General features: G+C 40.6%; 1 protein-coding gene across 1 annotated transcript in view; it reads right to left on the bottom strand.

The window, feature by feature from the left end:
* PTPN11 (protein tyrosine phosphatase non-receptor type 11) overlaps positions 1-18,746 on the bottom strand; it is a 41,682-nt gene that overhangs the window by 10,833 nt on the left and 12,103 nt on the right. Inside the window, exons 5-13 of the mRNA XM_077834648.1 lie at positions 16,536-16,652; positions 15,689-15,802; positions 7,716-7,812; positions 7,106-7,185; positions 6,818-6,976; positions 3,433-3,564; positions 1,881-2,035; positions 1,641-1,708; positions 591-742 (exon numbers count right to left, since the gene is read on the bottom strand). Of these exons, the coding sequence (XP_077690774.1) occupies positions 591-742; positions 1,641-1,708; positions 1,881-2,035; positions 3,433-3,564; positions 6,818-6,976; positions 7,106-7,185; positions 7,716-7,812; positions 15,689-15,802; positions 16,536-16,652 (1,074 nt within the window). The remainder of the gene's footprint in view (positions 1-590; positions 743-1,640; positions 1,709-1,880; positions 2,036-3,432; positions 3,565-6,817; positions 6,977-7,105; positions 7,186-7,715; positions 7,813-15,688; positions 15,803-16,535; positions 16,653-18,746) is intronic.

Below are 18,746 nucleotides of genomic sequence, written 5' to 3'. Positions count from 1 at the left end.
ACGTTAGACTTCCAAAACAGATGTTGCCGTGACTGCTGATCGAATACAATTACTACACGTCAAACAGAGATTTAATGGAGAGACTTGAAATAACTCTTGAAATCCAGGTTACGTACAATGAAGCAGAAGGGAGTCTTCTTTATTAAGACTGAGAGTCTTACTTTTCATTCCTTCCACATCCTAACCTAATCAGTGAAGTTAATAAGAGTTCTGAGTGCACTAGGAATGCAGGACTGGGCCACAGATGTTGTTGCACCTTCCATGAAAATACTGGAGGTAGAAATAGTGATGGAGGAATCTTCTCCCACTCCTAGATGGCCGAAAACTAAGTGTTCTTACTACTTTAGAATTATCTAAATCCTTCAGTTTCAACAAGTCTTTTAAGATAGTGACTTGAAATAGATAGTAAAGCTCTTTGAATGAATAGTGTAATAGAACAAGCCTTTTCATGATATATATAATCAACATACAGTAGATATGCCTCAAAAAGTCAGACGGCAATAGGGCAATTCTGCTCGTTCCCATCATCGCAGCAAGCTCCTAATCAGAATCACTGCACAAAGACCGTGGTAGGTTTGCGACCAACATACCTGCTCCTCTTCAATTCTACGCTGTAGCGTTTCAATGTAGTGCTGTACTGCCATGTAAATAAATCTGTACTGTGCTTCTGTTTGAACCATCCCTGACCGCTGCGATCTCACCATCTGAATGGTCTTTGGAACATCAATATCACAGTCCACACCTACAAGAGACCACCAGTGTTAGGGCAGCAGTGTAACACACGCTCTTTTTGTTTAATTGTCAACTCTTTGGGACAGAGACTCTGTTTCCCCTTGTGAATATAAAACACACAGCACATTTGGGCACTCCTGTAATAATGATTTGGTGTGGAAATCTAAGTTTCACAGCCTTGCTTAGCCATTTGTACATAAACTTGCAGTACTGTAAAGACAAGATACCAAGCTGTTCTGGAGGATGAAGGAACCGTCACTTTGTATTGCCATATTAGACTCCAAATGAAGTCAAATCCAGTCTTCAGCTGAAAATGTTTATCATAATACAGAGGCACCAAGGTAAAGGTGGAATACTTGGAACTTAAAGAAAAAAAGTTCACTCCACCATAGCTGAGAAAGGAGACAAGTGATAAGCAGCCTTCAGATCAGGAAAGGCCTTATATCAGTATAGTATTAACTTTATGTTGAGTTATATAAAGGGATATTAACATGGCATTGTCTGTCCACTATAACTTTAGAAGAAGACCTCACAATTTGCCCTTGCAAATAGGAAACCAAGATCATTAAAATGCTTTCGACAGCAAAGATGGCAAACCGTAGGTACAAATGGATAGTCGCAGAATAAAGGTGCTGGCAAAAATTGGGTATGCCAGCAAAAAAATATGGAATTTACAAAATCACTGTAGGTGAAATGCAAAATCCTCATTCCGGGCTTTGGCCACCGGTCTGCCAACCTAACACCCTCCCATCCCTTTGGGGTCAATGGGAGCACATCTCAAAGGATGTGATTTCTGCCAGGCACAAACATACACTTTGCAGCTTCTTCCTGATCTTCACCAATTGTCTCCTTCTCACAGATAATGGCACTTTCACAGCACTTGTGAAGAAACTAAACTGGGGACCTACCTTTTTCTCGGATTATGTCAATAAGAATATCAATCACAATAAAAGTTCCTGTTCGTCCAATCCCAGCGCTGTCAAAAAAAAAAATTAGGAAGTGATTATGGTTTCCTTTCTGAATAGGCAATAAAGTCAGAGTAGCCCAACCTAAATAAGTGTCCAGTATAAAGATGTACTGGACTTCCAGAGGATGGTATTAAGAAGAAGCTTATTGCAGACGCCAGGAAATAAGTTGCATTATTGTACCTGCAATGCACCACAACAGGTCCTGAATCAGCGATGCTTTCTTGCTTGTGGTGGACTTCCTCTAAGAAGTCAAGGACACCACCAGGATCACTGGGTACTCCATGATCGGGCCAGGTTCTGAAGTGATATTGCCAGACTGTTCTCTCAGTGTTCCCCTGAAAAAGAGCCACCACCACACGTGTAAAAAAAATATATCAAGAGAAACCCAACCAAAAGCATCCATTTACTCAGGATGAATCAGTCTTGGTTTTAAAAAAAGGAAAACACAACGGATCAAAAACTAAAAAGGCCATGCATTCCTCTTGATTACAGTAAACTTCTCTCTAGCCTCCCCAACACCCACACTGCTTCCTTCCACTCCAGATGAACACAGCCTCCACAATAGTTCTTCCTGGCCTGGCAATCTGACCATGCCATCTGCTTTCTTGAATCCCTTCATGGCTCCCTGCTTCTCTACTGCATCAATCTTTAGCTTCTTGTCCTCACCTTTAGGACCCTGCCCCCGACCTTGACCTAACCTAACCAGTGGGATGATCTGCATGCTTTCGTACTTGCTGAATCAAGGTCTTAGTCTCTTACCACGTTGTGCTCTCCTCCCACCCCACCCACCATTCATGGTCTCATTCTGCCAGTGACATCAGCCTAAGCAACCTGTTTGCTTATCCCTCAGCAGTTTTTGCACCTTTTTCCACCCTCTCCCCTACACACAGAATGCTCTGCCAACCTAACACCCTCCCATCCTTCAAATCCTTCCTTTGAGAGTCACTTCTAACACCTTCAAGAAAAGTCAGTTTCCTTCTCATTCATACGTAAGTCAAGCACGCCATGCACATGCTTCTGCTGCATAATCACATACAGTAACCACGGCTATCTCCTCCCTCACTGCCACCCCATCGGTATGCAGCTCCTTCGGTCACAGACTAAGCTCTTCAGGGCAACGACCCTGGGCTATATACCCAAACTTAGCATGCTTTTGCGTACTGCAGAATAAATAAGAAAAATAAAACAGTAAAACAATTAAACCTGGCAATATGGCAGTAGTGAATTGCTCTGGTACTGGCAAACAGGAAGGCTCCCACATCAGGAGCAGACTAACAATAGTCATTGCACAGGTACCTTACGAATGAAGGTGATGCAAGGCACTCATACTATAGTGAAGGGGCACATGTGAGCACCTAAATAGATTGAAGGATGGTTTGGTTTGCACTTAAGTGCAAGATCACCTTAACTTCAGGTCTCCCAGTAAATCTACAGAAGTGCTTAAATACTGGCTACAAGAATCTGGAGAATAAAGACATTATTCCAAGCTCAGAAGACCAAATTCCTTGACTTAGAACTCAAGCCTCAAAGAGGGGGACCGGGCTTGATTTATTAAAACTAAAAGCCTGTTCCTGGACTCTCTCTTTGTGGCCAATAGAAGGTTTAGTCCTTTCAGCAATTATTTTTTGCAGCCTAAATTAAAAGATGAATATTTGTTAGAAACTCTAAAGGACTAACCAAAAAAAAAAAAAAAAAAAAAAAGGGAAAAAAGAAAAGGTACTGACATACTTACCTGACCAACTTTAGAAAGTTTCAGTTCTCTTAGCGTATAGTCATGAGCTGCACTTTCCTTAACATTCCTAACACGCATAACCCCGTATTCCTTTAACGCATATTCATCAGGCCAGTATTTGACACACTTACTCTGGAAGATAGACAAAAAAAAGTAATTACTATCTGATTTCATGGTCTATATAAATACAAAGTTCAGATAGTTACTAGCATGGTGCAGATTTGCTAAGACTAGCTTAACAGGCAAAGCTAGGTTTGCCTGTCTCACCCAAAGTCCATTCAAGGTGAATATTGCTTTTTCCTGTGCAAGATGGGGGAGAAAAGAGAATGTAAGAAAGCTCAGAGGGTCCAAGACAATAAGGATAGATTGGGGGAGGAGGGTTTGCTTTCTAGCACCATTCCTGATGATGTTAGCTTCAGTAGAGGACAAAAAAAAAAAAAAACCCCACATCACAGTGACAGCGAAGAGGAAAGCCTAGAAGCATATGACACACTCACCTCAGAAGTACTTTTAATACATGGAAAACTTCAAGTGGAATGCATTAACCTCACAAGTAGCTCTAAAACCTAATATTTAAATCTAATTTTAACATAAGTCAAAGGAACGGGCCATTTTTGGAAGAAGTTTGTCCTTCACCTCATTTAGAAATCAGAGCACAGAAGGTTCACTGGGCTCTTCAGGTCATCCACCAAGCAATGAGGAATTGTTCTCCATGGGGTGCAGAATGCTGTCTCTGTTGCTATGTAAGCTTGGTTCAGAGTGCTCCACTTCCCTTGGAAGACTATTCTATAGTCTGTGATGATGTATTCCATATAAAAAGGAGCAAGTCCTCCAGAACCAAGTGAAACAGTAATAGGGAATAGCTAGATACAATAATTCTTGAGAACCTAAGAATGCAAGCCTAGTCCATCTGTAGTAGACAGAGACAGATTTTCTAGCAATATCAAACGCAGACCACCCACAGATTGCTGTAGGGAACAACTTCTCCATAAATGTGCATCTGAAGGTCAATAATTTCACTGCCAAAACTCAACGGCAGATAGAAAACACAACAGAGGAAAGGATCTTGCTGCCAACATGAGAAGATATTATGTTGGATGCATAAACATTTGCCAGGATGCTTTGGATCTAAGCTTTGGTTTTTCTTTGTTTGTTTGTTTGTTTGTATTTTCTGCAAAAAGCACAAGCTGCCCTGAAACCCACATCTTGTATTTAAGCAGACAGAGATAACAATTTGCAGTTTTAATGCACAATCCTGAACAAGGAAGCAGCTGCTGGCATAAAGAGTCTCAACGGTAATGTGTAATCTTAAAGAGTCATCAGTGTGGGAAAGGGGATGCATTGTACATCAACTCAGTGGATCCCTTCCAAGACTGCATTATTTTAATTTGAGAGAGACAAGGTGGGGACAATTATTGAGAGAGAGAATTATTTTAATTCGTAATGATGTGCTTTAGTTTGCTTCTCCTACTGCATATTTTGCAGTCTTAAGAGTCCTAGATAGATCTGAGCCAGTTTCAGGATCCCCTACTGCCTGAAGCAAACTGTTCCTAAAGTCATCCTCTCTGAGAAAGATACTTCCCTCTACCTCCTGCATATCAAAAAGCACCTTGGCCTGAGGTGTCATATCCAATCAGGCCAGCAATCAGTGTCTACTGAAGAGAAAAGGCTGAAGCATATCTCAAAAACCCTGGGCACATGATGCAGCACTTTAACAATCTGACTACTGAATCATTTTAAAGGGCTACATCATTAGTGTGGAGAGCAGACCGGCACGATTGAGAGAGAGGTGCCAAGAAACTTGGGGAGTGTGCAGCAGAAGTGTTGACTGGTGGAACAAGGCGTGAAGCCTCTGCAAAATGGCTATTGCTAGAGCGGTAGCAGCATCTAGCAATCCTTTATGAAAGACAGAGCAAAAACTGAAAGTCAAGATGAGCCTGGCCCACTTGGTCAAACATCACAGAAGTTACAGAATCCTGAGAGTGCTCTGAAGCATGACTCCTTTGAAGCCACCCAAAATCTCTTAATTTTGTTCCAGGAGTGAGGAAGCCAAGGCACAGCTCCTTCCAATGGGCCAGCTGGTCTTTCTTCACTGCACTCTGTACAGAGGGAACCTGTCACATAGTCCTTCATCAAGCCACCCCGGGAGAGGTATTGATTTTTTTTTTTTTTTTTTAATGAAGGGCAGGCAGGATTTTAACAACTCAGAAGTCAAAACTAGTTGCTAACCCACAGCCCTATTGATGACAGGCTGGAGACTTTAAGGTGGGGGAAATGCCAACAAAAACTACAAATATCCAGCTTCTGTACTAAGGGTATTAAAATTCCTCATTATTTTATATGGTCAAGCAAAGGAAAAAACATTGTCAATTATTTGTTACATAAGAGAGTACTAGCTATCTTCTTACTCAGCCTTCTTCCAGGCCCTCATCATGCTGAGTGAAAGGATATTTTCTTTTTACTGAAGACATGAGGTATAAGATTCAAACACAAAGTATCATATTCACAAAGAGATAGAGGAAAGAATGCAGAAAAGGCACAGAAATTACAAGAACAAGTACAGACTATCAGCAAAAGTGTTTGCAAAAATCCAAGGCAAAGGACACCTGAGAGAGAAAACCAGGCTGCACACAAGTAGTGGGGTACTATTGTTACACTCTGTCAAGATTTCTGAGCCATTTCTCTTTCTTCTGTTTCCCTTCATCCACCTACCCACATGACAAGTTTAGGATCCAGAAACAGAGTAAGATCGCAGGACGGGGGAACAAATGAGATCTCTCTGCATTTAAAAGAAACAAGATGAAGTTCTGGGATACATAGCTGTAAAAGTTCTCTTTCAAAGTAATAAACATGCTGGTATTGCCCGAGCAGTTCAACCCTAGTGATCTGTGAGTCTCTAGTGAGCGAGCAGCTGTGCTCACGCAGAACATGGCTCGCAGAAGACAGGATGTTAGAAATAAAAGTGCTAAATCATTCCTGCTTTGGGCATGATACCAATAAGCAGCAATATTTTAGGTTCAAGCACACGGCATTAACTCCCTTACAGCGTATAGTCTGCCAGCCTGGCTGCACCAGTTCCTTCACTGTCCCCTCCCCTTAAGTAACTTTGCAGTAAGTAAATTCATGTAAGGCAGCTGTCACTTAGTCAGCCTTTATTAAACAAGAGCCTGATCCTGTAAGACGAGTGTGCCCCTTGATTCCAGTTGCTATCAGTGAGAGGAGAGGGCACTCTGCATCTTGCAGATCAGGGCCTGGGTCTCCAATGGCAGCTGCACCATGTCACCATTTTTAAGCTTGTAAGTCAACGTGACTGAAGTCTGGTTAATCCTTACTTGTGTTAAAACTTAATGACTTTTACCGGGGTCCGCCCAAGGTTCCATTTTACCTTTCCTCTTTCGACTTCTTTTGTTGTCATAACGATAACGCGAGAGTTCTCCTGGAATACCATTCTCCAGAAGTCATTCACCGTGTTCTGCAGGCAGCCTTGAGTAGCGATGTAACTTTTTTTTGGCTTTGAATTGTTGCATTTACTTTCAAATTCAGGCTAGAGATCAAAACAAATATCAGTGAATGATGTGATCGTAAAATAATTTTAATTTGTTCTTAGGAGGGGATACAATAGCAAGCATGCTCTGTGCCAGTGACAGATTGAAGGAGGCTATAACACACTTACCATAATAATATTAGCATTGATATAATCTGAAACTGGTTCATTTGGATCTCCATCATGTAGAACAACTCTGGTATGATCAACTAGAGGAAGGATAAGTAAACAGCATGTTAAACTGCTGCATTCTGTGATTGCTAACTAGCCAACTTGTAATTGGTTCCTTAGTACCAAACAAACAAACTACATAAAGGCCAACTTTTGCACGTACTTGACTACTTACCATTTCTAATAGCTAAGAAAATGGCCAGATGACTCAACCTTTCCTCTCTCCCTGCTCCCTAGGACAATTTCAAATTTCCGAAGAAATTAAAATCAAACATCAAGTTGTTTGTGTTCTCTTATTTAGTCAGTGCTTCATATTTGCAATTAATCTGAATATGAGATATATAAAAAGTATATATAATTATTCTGTCCTGCACCACTACAGCACAAATTAATCCTCAAACTTACTGAGCACTAGTGCTGATCACTGAGCAATAGTTTAGCTTGTTGGTGTTTTAATAGAAGAGCACTGTACTATTGGCCAATAATTATTAGCTTCCCCATGAAAGGATCCGTGAGCGTACCAGCCCAATGTTAACAGTGAAACAAGAAAAAAGTGAATACTACTTACAAGGTAAAATGTTTTTGTATCTATTTTTGTTTTTGCTTTCTTGCCGTTGACCCTCTTTACGACTATATAGAAGTTTGCATTCTTGCTGTTGTAAAGTCTAGATGAAAAGGGCACAAACAGCTGGTTTCACTAAAACTTGCACCACACTGGGAATGATGAGACAGAGCACACACAACAGTGGCTGTAGAGAAAAATCTAACATTTGACTATCACATTAGACATCATTAGAAAAATGAAATCTCATGAGTCAGCATTCAAGTTGGTTTAATAAGCTTGGTTCAAAGGGTTAAACACACTGAATTAGGAAATTCAAAACAGCAGCGTTACTAGAAATAATATGTGATGGCTTTGAAGGCAAAAGCTTATGTATGGAATCCAAACTTTTGTAAGTCAAGTAACCATTGCAGCAGTAAGTTTCCATTCTCTTGCTTTGAGGCAGGTATCTCCATGTACAGGTTGGTCTTTTTTAAATTCAACTTCCTATGGAACTTTATATACAGAAACAATATTTGGTTACATAAACCTGGCATAGAATTTGTTGGTTTTTTTTAAATGCAGAAGTTTGGCAGTCTGAAGGAAACAACAAGCCAACTGCAAAATGAAAGCGAACGCCTGAAAGTGAACAGACTGAACCGTGGGCCAGATCCTCCAAGTGTTAAATCTTCTGGCTAGATTTCTAACTTAAGGTAAGCATTAAAACATGATCACCTCAAGTCTAATTCCTAAAATCCACTATTTAGTGGTAACATGTTACAAAGAATTCAGAAATGAAGGAGTCTGCCCATATGTGGCCATTCAGCATTTAAACAATTAAGTTAAGGGACCTCCCAAAGCATACTCAAAGAACTTGTGTCATCATATGAAGCAAGAAGCTGGGCTGGCATTTTCCAAGCAGTTTAACCAGAGAATCGCAAATGCTTTTACAAATGGTAACTAAGCTTCATAACACACCAGTGACATAGTCATGCCCATTTTGCAGATGGAAAGAATAGGCAGAGAATGATTTAAAGGGACTTGCCCAAAATCACAGACACTGGCAAAGCCCAGAAGAAAATCCAGGAATCTCAATTTAAAGTCCACAGCTAACAAACAGCTAGTTATTGTTTCCTAGGCAGTGACTCACAAAGGGGTAGGAAATGTAGTCTAGGGGACTGAGCAGAGAAATGGGACCCAAGGAGCACCAAGTTCTAACCCAGTTTCTGATATGGACTCACTGCAGGACACAGAGAAAGTCTTGAGAAGTAAGGGGCAATCCCTACCACCTCAGACAGAGTTGGGAGTACCAATCAATGTTCAGACTGCTTTGAAGGGAAAGTGCCAATACAATTAAAGCAAACAAAAGAGAGATGCTTCCTCCGCCCCTGCAACGACATGAAAAAAGAACTGACCATTTTGCCCAGACGATACTAGATTTTTGCTAGAGTAGCTGCCTACATTAAGAAGGAAATTAAACATAGGGTGGATTAAGGAATGGAGGCCCTCAAGGAGATAGCGTGGGGTGGGGGAGAGGGGGAGAGAAGAGAAGAAAAGAAGCCAAGCAGAGTTTCTGCCAAGTAGGTCTGAAGAACAGAGCCACAGATCATTGGGGGTTGGTCTGAACCCTCCTTCTAAGATTTAAAACTAAACATAAAGACACTTGCTTATATTTCTCCCAGCTGCTGAGTTAAAGGGAGGAGAGAAAGTCTGCTTAGCAGTCTGGTACTACTTTTAATGCTGCTAATAATTAACTATTAGAGAGACAAAGTGGGCAATGTATTATTTTTTATTGGATCAACTTCCATTGGTGAAAAGACAAGCTTTCGAGCTACACAGAACTCTTCTTGAGATATTACCTCACCCACCTTATCCCTCCAATATCCTGAGACCAACACGGCTACAACACTGCAAACAACAATTAACTTTGGTAACCATTTGAGCTCTATAAAGATAGTGTGGCACTTTGTGATCTGGACTTCTCTACCTGAACTGGATTCCTTCGGGCCTTATTTGGCTTTCTTCCTCCACTTCCGGCACTACCAATATGTAGCAATATTGCTGGGAAGTGCCAGAGACAAGCTGCCAGAGATTATATTGCATTGCCACAACACAAGCTTTCAAGAAGAGGAGTGGATTCTTGTAAGCAACAGCCAGGCAAATCCTAAATAACGAGGGAAGATTGCAGGGGGGAGTGTTAAGAGAAAAACTAACAAAGACCCTCTATAAGCAACTCTAGATGAAAACTAGAAGGCGATAACAAGAAGAAACATCCTTAAAATAAATATTACAGACTTGTTACAAACTATTCTCTCATCTCAATGCATGCCATACTAGAATAAAAATAATCAAGGCAGACATGTGCTACAATAGGACCAGAGAGCAAAATTAGCCCCCAGAGCAGTAACAGGACTTACACTTTTGCATGAAAAGTGCTATATATGCTTAACCTTAAGGAAGCCTTGAGGTATCCCTCTGAAGGGAGGCAAGTATTATCATCCCCTCTTCACAGATGGAAAAAATGGTGACATAGCAAAAGTGAGCAGAAGGATGGTCCTGTGGCGTTGGGAAACCTGGATTCAATTCCCCACTCCAGCACAAAACTCCTATGTTATCTTGGACAAGACACTGAGCCTCTCTGCCCTTCAGTTTCCCCATCTTTAGAATCCAGATGGGATCCCTGTAGTGAAGTTGTGATTCTTAATGTTTGCAACGTGCCAAGAACAGAAGATGCTCTATTAGTACAAAGGAGTAGTAGCAGTAATAATTTATGGTGCAAAGTTCTACAGAAGGTTCACTTCAGCTGATAACATGTGCCTGGCATAATGCAAGATTCTTCAGGGGCTTGGATAAGCCGATTACGCTGAACACCTTGTGTCTAATTAGCACTTTGACGCTACTGTCACTGCACATTGAATTGTGTCCATTTTATTATCTGCAAGCAAAGTTTGCCCCCGGGTTCTTTCAGCATGGGATTCAAACAGGAAAGACTACAAACATGTCCTTGCTTCATACAATTCATTATTATTGCTCTGTGCATCCCTGAGGAGAGACCCATAAGCAGCAGTGACTTGTAGCTAGCCCATTAAAGTTGTACGTAGTATGATAATAAATCTGGTTGCAATTATAAATGAAGGTTCTCAATTCACTGTACCATCCAAGCACTAAATTCACCAAAAAGCCTTTTTTCAGAAGCAAAAGAATAAAGAATGCTGCCAACATCTCTATCCAGTAGTTGACAGGAAAACAGGGATTACATCCTTAAATATACTTAAAGAGAAAGTAATTTATAAGCACCATCTGGGTAGTAAGACCATAAATGGCACAAGCAGAGTTTCATGGACATCCTAGAGTCTTCCACAGAGATCGACAACTAATGGCTGTCAGAGCTGAATTAAACAGCAACATGAACATTTTATGAGATGGTTTCATTTCAGAGACCACCATATGACACTGTAAAGAGACATTTAGGATTAACACAGCAATTTCCAAAAGGCAGTGAAGGTGAAAGGAAGGAGGGATAAAATAGCTCACAATAAAGATTTTCTGGTTTTATAACTTTTTCCCTTTCCATAAGTTTTTGGCCTGGTGAATGTATGTATTCAGGAAAGTCAGCGCATTTATCTGCCCCATTTCTCCAAGGGCCAGCCACAATGAATCAGCTACATTACGAGTTTCTCTCCCAGTACTCCACCAGGCCACAAATCATCTCAGGCCAGGCCAGGCGGGGAAGCAAGAGGTACACTGACAGTGCTAGCTCTATGGTTACATAGATGATATACAACACATTCAGAAGGACACTGTATGGGAATGCTTAGCCCTCTGGATACATTACATTACACCCCTCCTGCACCAGTACTGACACACAGGATGGAAACCAGTCTCTTCCATTCCTGGGCAGCTAGACATTAATCCACATAATACCACCACCAAAATCATTTAATCAGCCAGCACCACCTACAACAGGGAGAGGAGGAGGGAAATCAAGAATCGCTTTGGGACCTTTGCTAGTGAAGTCTGAGTACTGGAACGGTAAACTCAGAGTCCCCGGGAAAGGATGAGAACTGCAACACTCGTTTTTGTTCTTCAGCCAGATTGAAAAGCCAATTTATTGTGGGTTCAAACCAAGTCATGTAGCTGTCACATGCAACACAGTTTAAATGCCACGATATGGCAGCTATTAAAGTATACCACTGACCACGGTTTCTGCAGACATGCTCTTGTTCACATCCACGTGGAAAATTTAGCTAGAGCAGAATGTGGCTGCTTGCCTGCTTTGTGGAGCATATTTGCCTGTTCTGTATGGAAGCCAATGAATGCTAGTTTGATACACAGACCCCTATATCTCCTGGGCCCTTGTTATCCAAGGCTGCAATCCTCTCTCTCCACCTTCCCTCATTACAGTGATCAGCTGAGATAATTCTATTGACAGTCCCTTTTCTGACCTCAGAGGGCAGAAAATTCGTGGGAAGAGGAGACACTCAACTCTGAAAGAATGGTGACCAGAAACTCTGTTTCCTTCTTCCTCTCACCTTTGTCTGATCAAGACCAAGAGACTGTTTATTTCACTCTCATGTTGGTAGAGAACAATTTCCTACCTCAGCTAGTGATGCTCCTTTGTGCTTTTCATTTAAGTCTCCCATGATGCCCAGCTGGCTGAATAATAATCATAAGGACTCTATTCAGCTAATGAATGCATTTGCAAATACATCCTCATCTGACAATAGTTACGCTCCCCACCCACTCTCAAACCCCTACAGTGTCCAAGAAGTTTCTCAAACAGTATTATGCAGCCGGAACCGGCCTTTTTATAAAAGAAGTTGACATCACAGGATTCCTTGATTTCCTGTCTCCATCTGCTGGTGGTATAATATATATTCCATAATCAGTTAAAGAAATTCTTCACTATAAACCTGTCTTATGGGAACCACTTCACTATATTTACACCAGGGCCTTTAGAAATGGCTATCATCTTCATTCTTTTCCTGAATCACTCCAGTTAGTAGAGAAAGTTTCGGAGCCAGGAGTATCTCACTGTGGTTTGGAATACGGTATACCGTGGTTATATTTAACGTTTCTTCCGTTTGAGGGGGAAAATAGGGAATACTGTTGAAACTGGTAATTTACGTACATAGAAGCACTCTCAAATCAATAGGTTTTGTTTGTTTTTTTTTTAAAGGAAGAAACCAGCACCAGATGCTATTAAAAATGTAGAAGGTACATACAATATCGCATGGAGAGGAGGAGGTGTCCCCCTTACTCCCTTTCTGGTAAGATGACGGTAATGCTAGCTCCAGATGGGAGGGGTTGCACCCAAACAAAATAATAATAAATTCCTAAGTAAAGCATACAGATTATACAGCTGTCATCCCAACACTATTTAAAATTAACCTGGAAAATGGCTCAAAGGGTCCCTCTTTGCAGTAGTTTTATTTTAGCATTCCCAAAATGTGAGTGTCAAAGAAGCAATGAATTCAAGGGCAAGAGAGAGTGTTTTATATAAATAGCTGGACAGGAAGATTTGTATTGCAGTGAGTGTGTTTGACCAGTTGTCCGTCACCATCCTGCCATGGTCAGCACACTAATACTTGGGGAGTTTTGTTTTCTAAATTGTTTATTTCTTTCCCCTCAGTTTAAAAAGGTATAATATAAAAAACTGAATGGGACAGCTTTTAAATGGATTATTTTCCCCATTTGCAGCCATATCAGTATTCACACATTAATTTCTTATTACCACTAAAAGGAACACTGAAAAAGCAACATGCTATGTTGGAAATTTTTACTAGTATTTACTGAGCATAAACTCAGGTATGACATTTTGTTCTACTGCACATAATTGCTTAAGCAAAAACTTCACGGTCACATTTGTGGATTTTTTCTGAAATTTCTAGCAAGCGGAGTTATGTGAAAAATTATCCTGGATTCTATTTTCATAAGACCATTGTTGCTCAAAATGCATAGTCGATTGCCTGACTACACAAATATAGCCAATTTATACTTGAAGTCAATAGCAGAACAGTATAGAAAGGAAAAAGTTAACACAATATCAATCTTTCTCGGAAGTAGTTTCTCACAGTGCTGTTCAGGTCACCTTACACAGTAAGTGTGCTTCAAAATACACCCCTAAACCCTCTTATATTTATAACACAAGTGCTTACAAATTAGAAAGCACTTTGTAGGTCACCTAAGATCTAACCCAGTTTGTACCAGTTCTTTAATTTGTTGTTCTATATCTTTTCCTATGTCCCATATTTTAAACCAGTTGCCTGTGAAAGTAGCTGCACTAGGACATAGAACAAATATATCTTGCCTTTGACAGGCTTTATATTTGCTAATGCCAAAAGCTACATTTTGTTTTGCAGAGTGTTGACAGAAATACATCTCTTGACGTAAGTGAGCGAAGTGGACAGAATTGTGGGAAAGACATAATACAAGTCAGTTAACTGTCCACAAGTTGGATGTAATACAATATTAATATGATATACCTATTAATATTGTATTGGCTAACACCATGTAACATATATGTATTGGCTAACACCACGTAATTGTAAAAACAATCAGTCTTCAATCTAAACCACTGGAAACTTTCTATTGCCATCAAGTATGGTTTTTAAAAAAATCTTTTCAAATTAACTGGCAATTTAAGCAGAGAGTTTTCTTGGGGAACAACTGCATTAAATTTTCTCCATGCAAAATGCAGTTTTTGCAGAAGAGAAAAGCAGGAATTTTCAAAAAAAGAACCAAAAGGCTTGTCTACGTGAACACTTATCTTACGGCAAGATGGGACGTGATACGACCCTACACTAGCCAGCCGCAGACTAGCTATCCCTGCTGACATGCATCAAAAATATGATCTAGTCCTCTTTGAAAATGGGAGTAGATCGAAGTGCAACTATTAATACAGGCCAGTAGAATCCACACAGACAACTAGACCATGGCAAGCTAGTGTAGGGTAGATTCACTTCCCAGCTTCTTGCAAATTAAATTTTTGTGTAGAGTTAGAGCTTGTCTACAAAAGCTACAGTGGCGCAGTGTAGATAGCACCTATTCCAATGGGAGGGGTTCTCCTGTCGGCATAGGTAATTCACCTCCCCGAGAGGCACTAGCTAGATCAATGGGAAAATTCTTCTGTCAACCTAGCACTATCTACATGGAACTTAGGTTGGCTTATCTATGCTGCTCAGGGTTGTGGATTTTTCACACCCCAACCAACATAGTTAAACTGACCTCATTTTCTCGTATAGACCAGGCCTCAGATGTCCAAATCCTACCAAATTTCAATAAGAGTTGGGCACCTATCTCCCACAGGCTCCTCTGCAAATCACAGTCAAATCCTATAAAAGCATAAACAAAAAAGTCACTATCTTGACTATTACGTCTAGCACAGTTGCTAACCAGCCATCGAATACCAGACTTGTTTGTACTTCACTTGTAAGGAAGGGAGTGTCATCTAGTAGTTAGAGTGGGGAACTGGTAATCAGGACTCCTGGGTTCTGCCACTGACCAACTATAGTACTTCTGCCTTTTTCTACTCATCAGAAAAAATTATCTACTACACTGGGATGTCACGAGGCTTAATTTTTTTGTAAAATAATTTGAAATCCTCTCATAAGAAGAATTAGAGAAATGCAAAATTATTCTCCTCTGGGACTTTCAGGAGAGCCTACAAGAATTCCCACTGAAAGACAACAGGACTTGGTGCCAAAATCCCAGCCATTCCTGTTAAGCAATGTCTTCCTTAGCCCAGCACAAGATCAGCTCAAACAGGGGTGGGAGACAATGCTCGGGATTAAAAGAAAAGGCGCACCTTTCAAGCACTCATCTTTGGCCGACACATGAGTGGAAGTGGCAAACTGGAGAAGGTGCAATATCTGGCACGGGGTGGGGAGCAAGAATAAAGATTTGAGGGGCGGAGGGCCCTAAGCAGCTGGGAAATTGTGGTAAAATTATAGTTCTATCACTGAGACTCACCTGCTTTACATTTGAAACATTTAAATTACCTCAAATTCTTCCCAGAAGCCTTGCTTGACTTTATCTGTGGTCTCTGCTAGCTTGCTTAGTTCTCGCACCCGGCTTTCAATCTCTGCAGCATTAATACGGGTTGTATTCAGGGGCTAATCAAGAAAGATATTTTATATTAAACCACAGCACAGCAATAAGAACAGGAGAAAGCTAGTTTACACAGATCTCCTGTATTAAACATATTGTATGTAGGTACCACTCAGGGTTTTAGGACCCAGACTTCACTCAAGATTTTGAAGCCCTTTTCTTTTTTAAATCAGATTCATGTGGTGGTAGTCACACAGTTTCATGGTTCCAGTTTCAGTGCATTAAGCTTTTTGGATTTTAAAATCCTTGTAGACCCAGAACTCCAATGAAGCCAAGGGGAGTTCTAGATGCAGCAGAAATGGAGAATTAGGTCCTTTATAGATGGCTAAAAAAAAACTATAGCAGCTTAAATCCAATCATTGGACCACCCTGAAAGATTAAGATGCTGTTGTAAGAGAAAAGGAGTACTTGTGGCACCTTAGAGACTAACCAATTTATTTGAGCATAAGCTTTTGTGAGCTCACTAAAGCTTATGCTCAAATAAATTGGTTAGTCTCTAAGGTGCCACAAGTACTCCTTTTCTTTTTGCGAATACAGACTAACACGGCTGTTACTCTGAAACCTGTTGTAAGAGAGGACGGTAAATTCACTTTTGGTTTTAACACTGAATGAATGTCTTCCAACACCTTACAGAATGTAAGAAAAAGGTTGATCTCCCCCCACCACCACCCTTCCCACCCCTATCTCCTGAGTTAATTAAATGTTTATGATCGAAGTTCTAGCATTTACTAAGCTCACCTGCTTGAGCTGTAGTACTGTGCCCAAAGTTTCTACCATGGGGTTCTTCTTATAATGTTCCACTAGATCTGTTAGAGAGTCAAATTTTTCCCCTCCGCCAACATCATATTTCAGCTCCTTAAGAAAGATATTCAAAATGTGCTCATTCATAGCAATGTACACAACAAACAATATAAAGTCTGCATTAATTACCTCTTTCGACTGTTCAACCAATCACAAGATCCCTTAAATGAGTACTTAAAAACCTATTTAACTATCCCCTGCCATTCCCTACTGAAATGATAAAAGCTTACTTGGTACAGTCATATTCCACTGAAAAGTTGTAATACATTTCTAATTAGAACATTTTAATGTTACCTGCTTTTTTTTTTTTTTTTTTTTTTTTTTTTTTAGGATAACAGTGCCCCTATCTGATACTCACCCCAAATAGAATACTTGAGGGATACAATCAGAGAATCAGATGTGAATTTGTGAATAAATCAAAACAAAAGCACCACAGAATCTACACTGGGTCCTGGAACGCAGGTATTGGTACTGTAGTCCTTGTTTAAAAAGCAAGGCAGCAATATAGTTACTATCTCATCTACCATTAGCATCTATGAGGTAGCCACAGATCAACTGAGGGCCTGGAGAACTCTAACAGTAACTTTAGTTCCCAAACTTTCATAAACTCAAATAATTAAACATGTTAAAACGGCTAATATACATAAAGATAAATGTTCATAAAGATCTGCAGCCACCTAGAAGATAATAGGGCGATAAGTGACAGTCCTCATGGATTTGTCAAGAAAAAATCAGATCAAACCAACTTAATAGATTTCTTTGGCAGGGTAATAAGCCTTGTGGAGAGGGAGAAACCAGGAGACGTGGTATATCTTGACTTTAGTAAGGCTTTTGATACTGTCTTGCACGATGTTCTCATAAACAAACTAGGGAAATACAACCTAGATCCGGGGTTCTCAACCTTTTCCTTAATGAGGCCACCCCCCAACTTGCTAAAAAATGCTACAGCCCACCTGGGCCACAACTGTTTTTCTGCATATCCAGTAGATTAAAAGCCAGGGTTGGCGTTAGGGGGTAGCAATCAAGGCAATTGCCCAGAGCCCCACACAACAGAAGACACCGTGAAGGTAAGTTGCTCTGGCTTCGGCTTGCAGACCTCAGCGGGGCTTGGGCTTTTTGCCCTGGGCCCAGCAAGTTTAACGCTGGCCCTGCTCTCTGGATTATTTTGGCAGACCCCTGAAACCTCTCGTAGCCACCCGGTGGGCCCTGGACCCCTGGTTGAGAACCACTGACCTAGATGGAGCTACTATAAGGTGGGTGCATAACTGTTTAGAAAATCGTTCCCAGAGAGTAGCTATCAGTGGTTCACAGTCATGCTGGAAGGACATAACAAATGGGGTCCTGTAGGGATTAGTTCTGGGTCTGGTTCTATTCAATATCTTCCTCAATGATTTAGATAATTGCATGGAGAATGCATTTATAAAGTTTGCAGATGATACCGAGCTGGGAGGGGTTGCAAGTGCTTTGGAGGATAGGATTAAAATTCAAAATTATCTGGTCAAGCTGGGGAAACAGTCTGAAGTAAATAGGATGAAATTCAATAAGGACAAATGCAAACTACTCCACTTAGGAAGGAACAATCAATTCCACACATATAAAATGGGAAATGACCACCTAGGAAGGAGTACTGCAGAAAGGGATCTGGGGAGTCATAGTGGATCACAAGTTAAATATGAGTCAACAGTGTCACACTGTTGCAAAAAAAAAAAAAAAAAAAAAAAAAAAAAAAAAAGCAAACATCATTCTGGGATGTACTAGCAGAGGTATTGAAAGCAAGACACGAGAAGTAATTCTTCTGCTCTACTCCACGCTGATTAGGCCTCAACTGGAAATACTGTGTCCAGTTCTGGATGCCACATTTCAGAAAAGGCCTGGACAAATTGGAGAAAGTCCAGAGAAGAGCAACAAAAATGATTAAAGGGCTAGAAAACATGACCTATGAGGGAAGGTTGAAAAAAAATTGGGTTTGTTTAGTCTGGAGAAGAGAAGATTCAGATGGGACATGATAATTTTCAAGTACATAAAAGTTTGTCACAAGGAGGAGGGACAAAAATTGTTCTCCTTAACCTCTGAGGATAGGACAAGAAGCAACAGGCTTAAACTGCAGCAAGGGCTGTTTAGGTTGGATTTTAGGAAAAGCTTCCTAAC

Source organism: Eretmochelys imbricata, chromosome 15 (genome assembly GCF_965152235.1).
Source record: "Eretmochelys imbricata isolate rEreImb1 chromosome 15, rEreImb1.hap1, whole genome shotgun sequence".
Classification (NCBI taxonomy): Eukaryota; Metazoa; Chordata; order Testudines; family Cheloniidae; genus Eretmochelys; species Eretmochelys imbricata.
The sequence above is the reverse complement of the archived record's forward strand: the minus strand, read 5'-3'. Positions and strand labels throughout refer to the sequence as shown.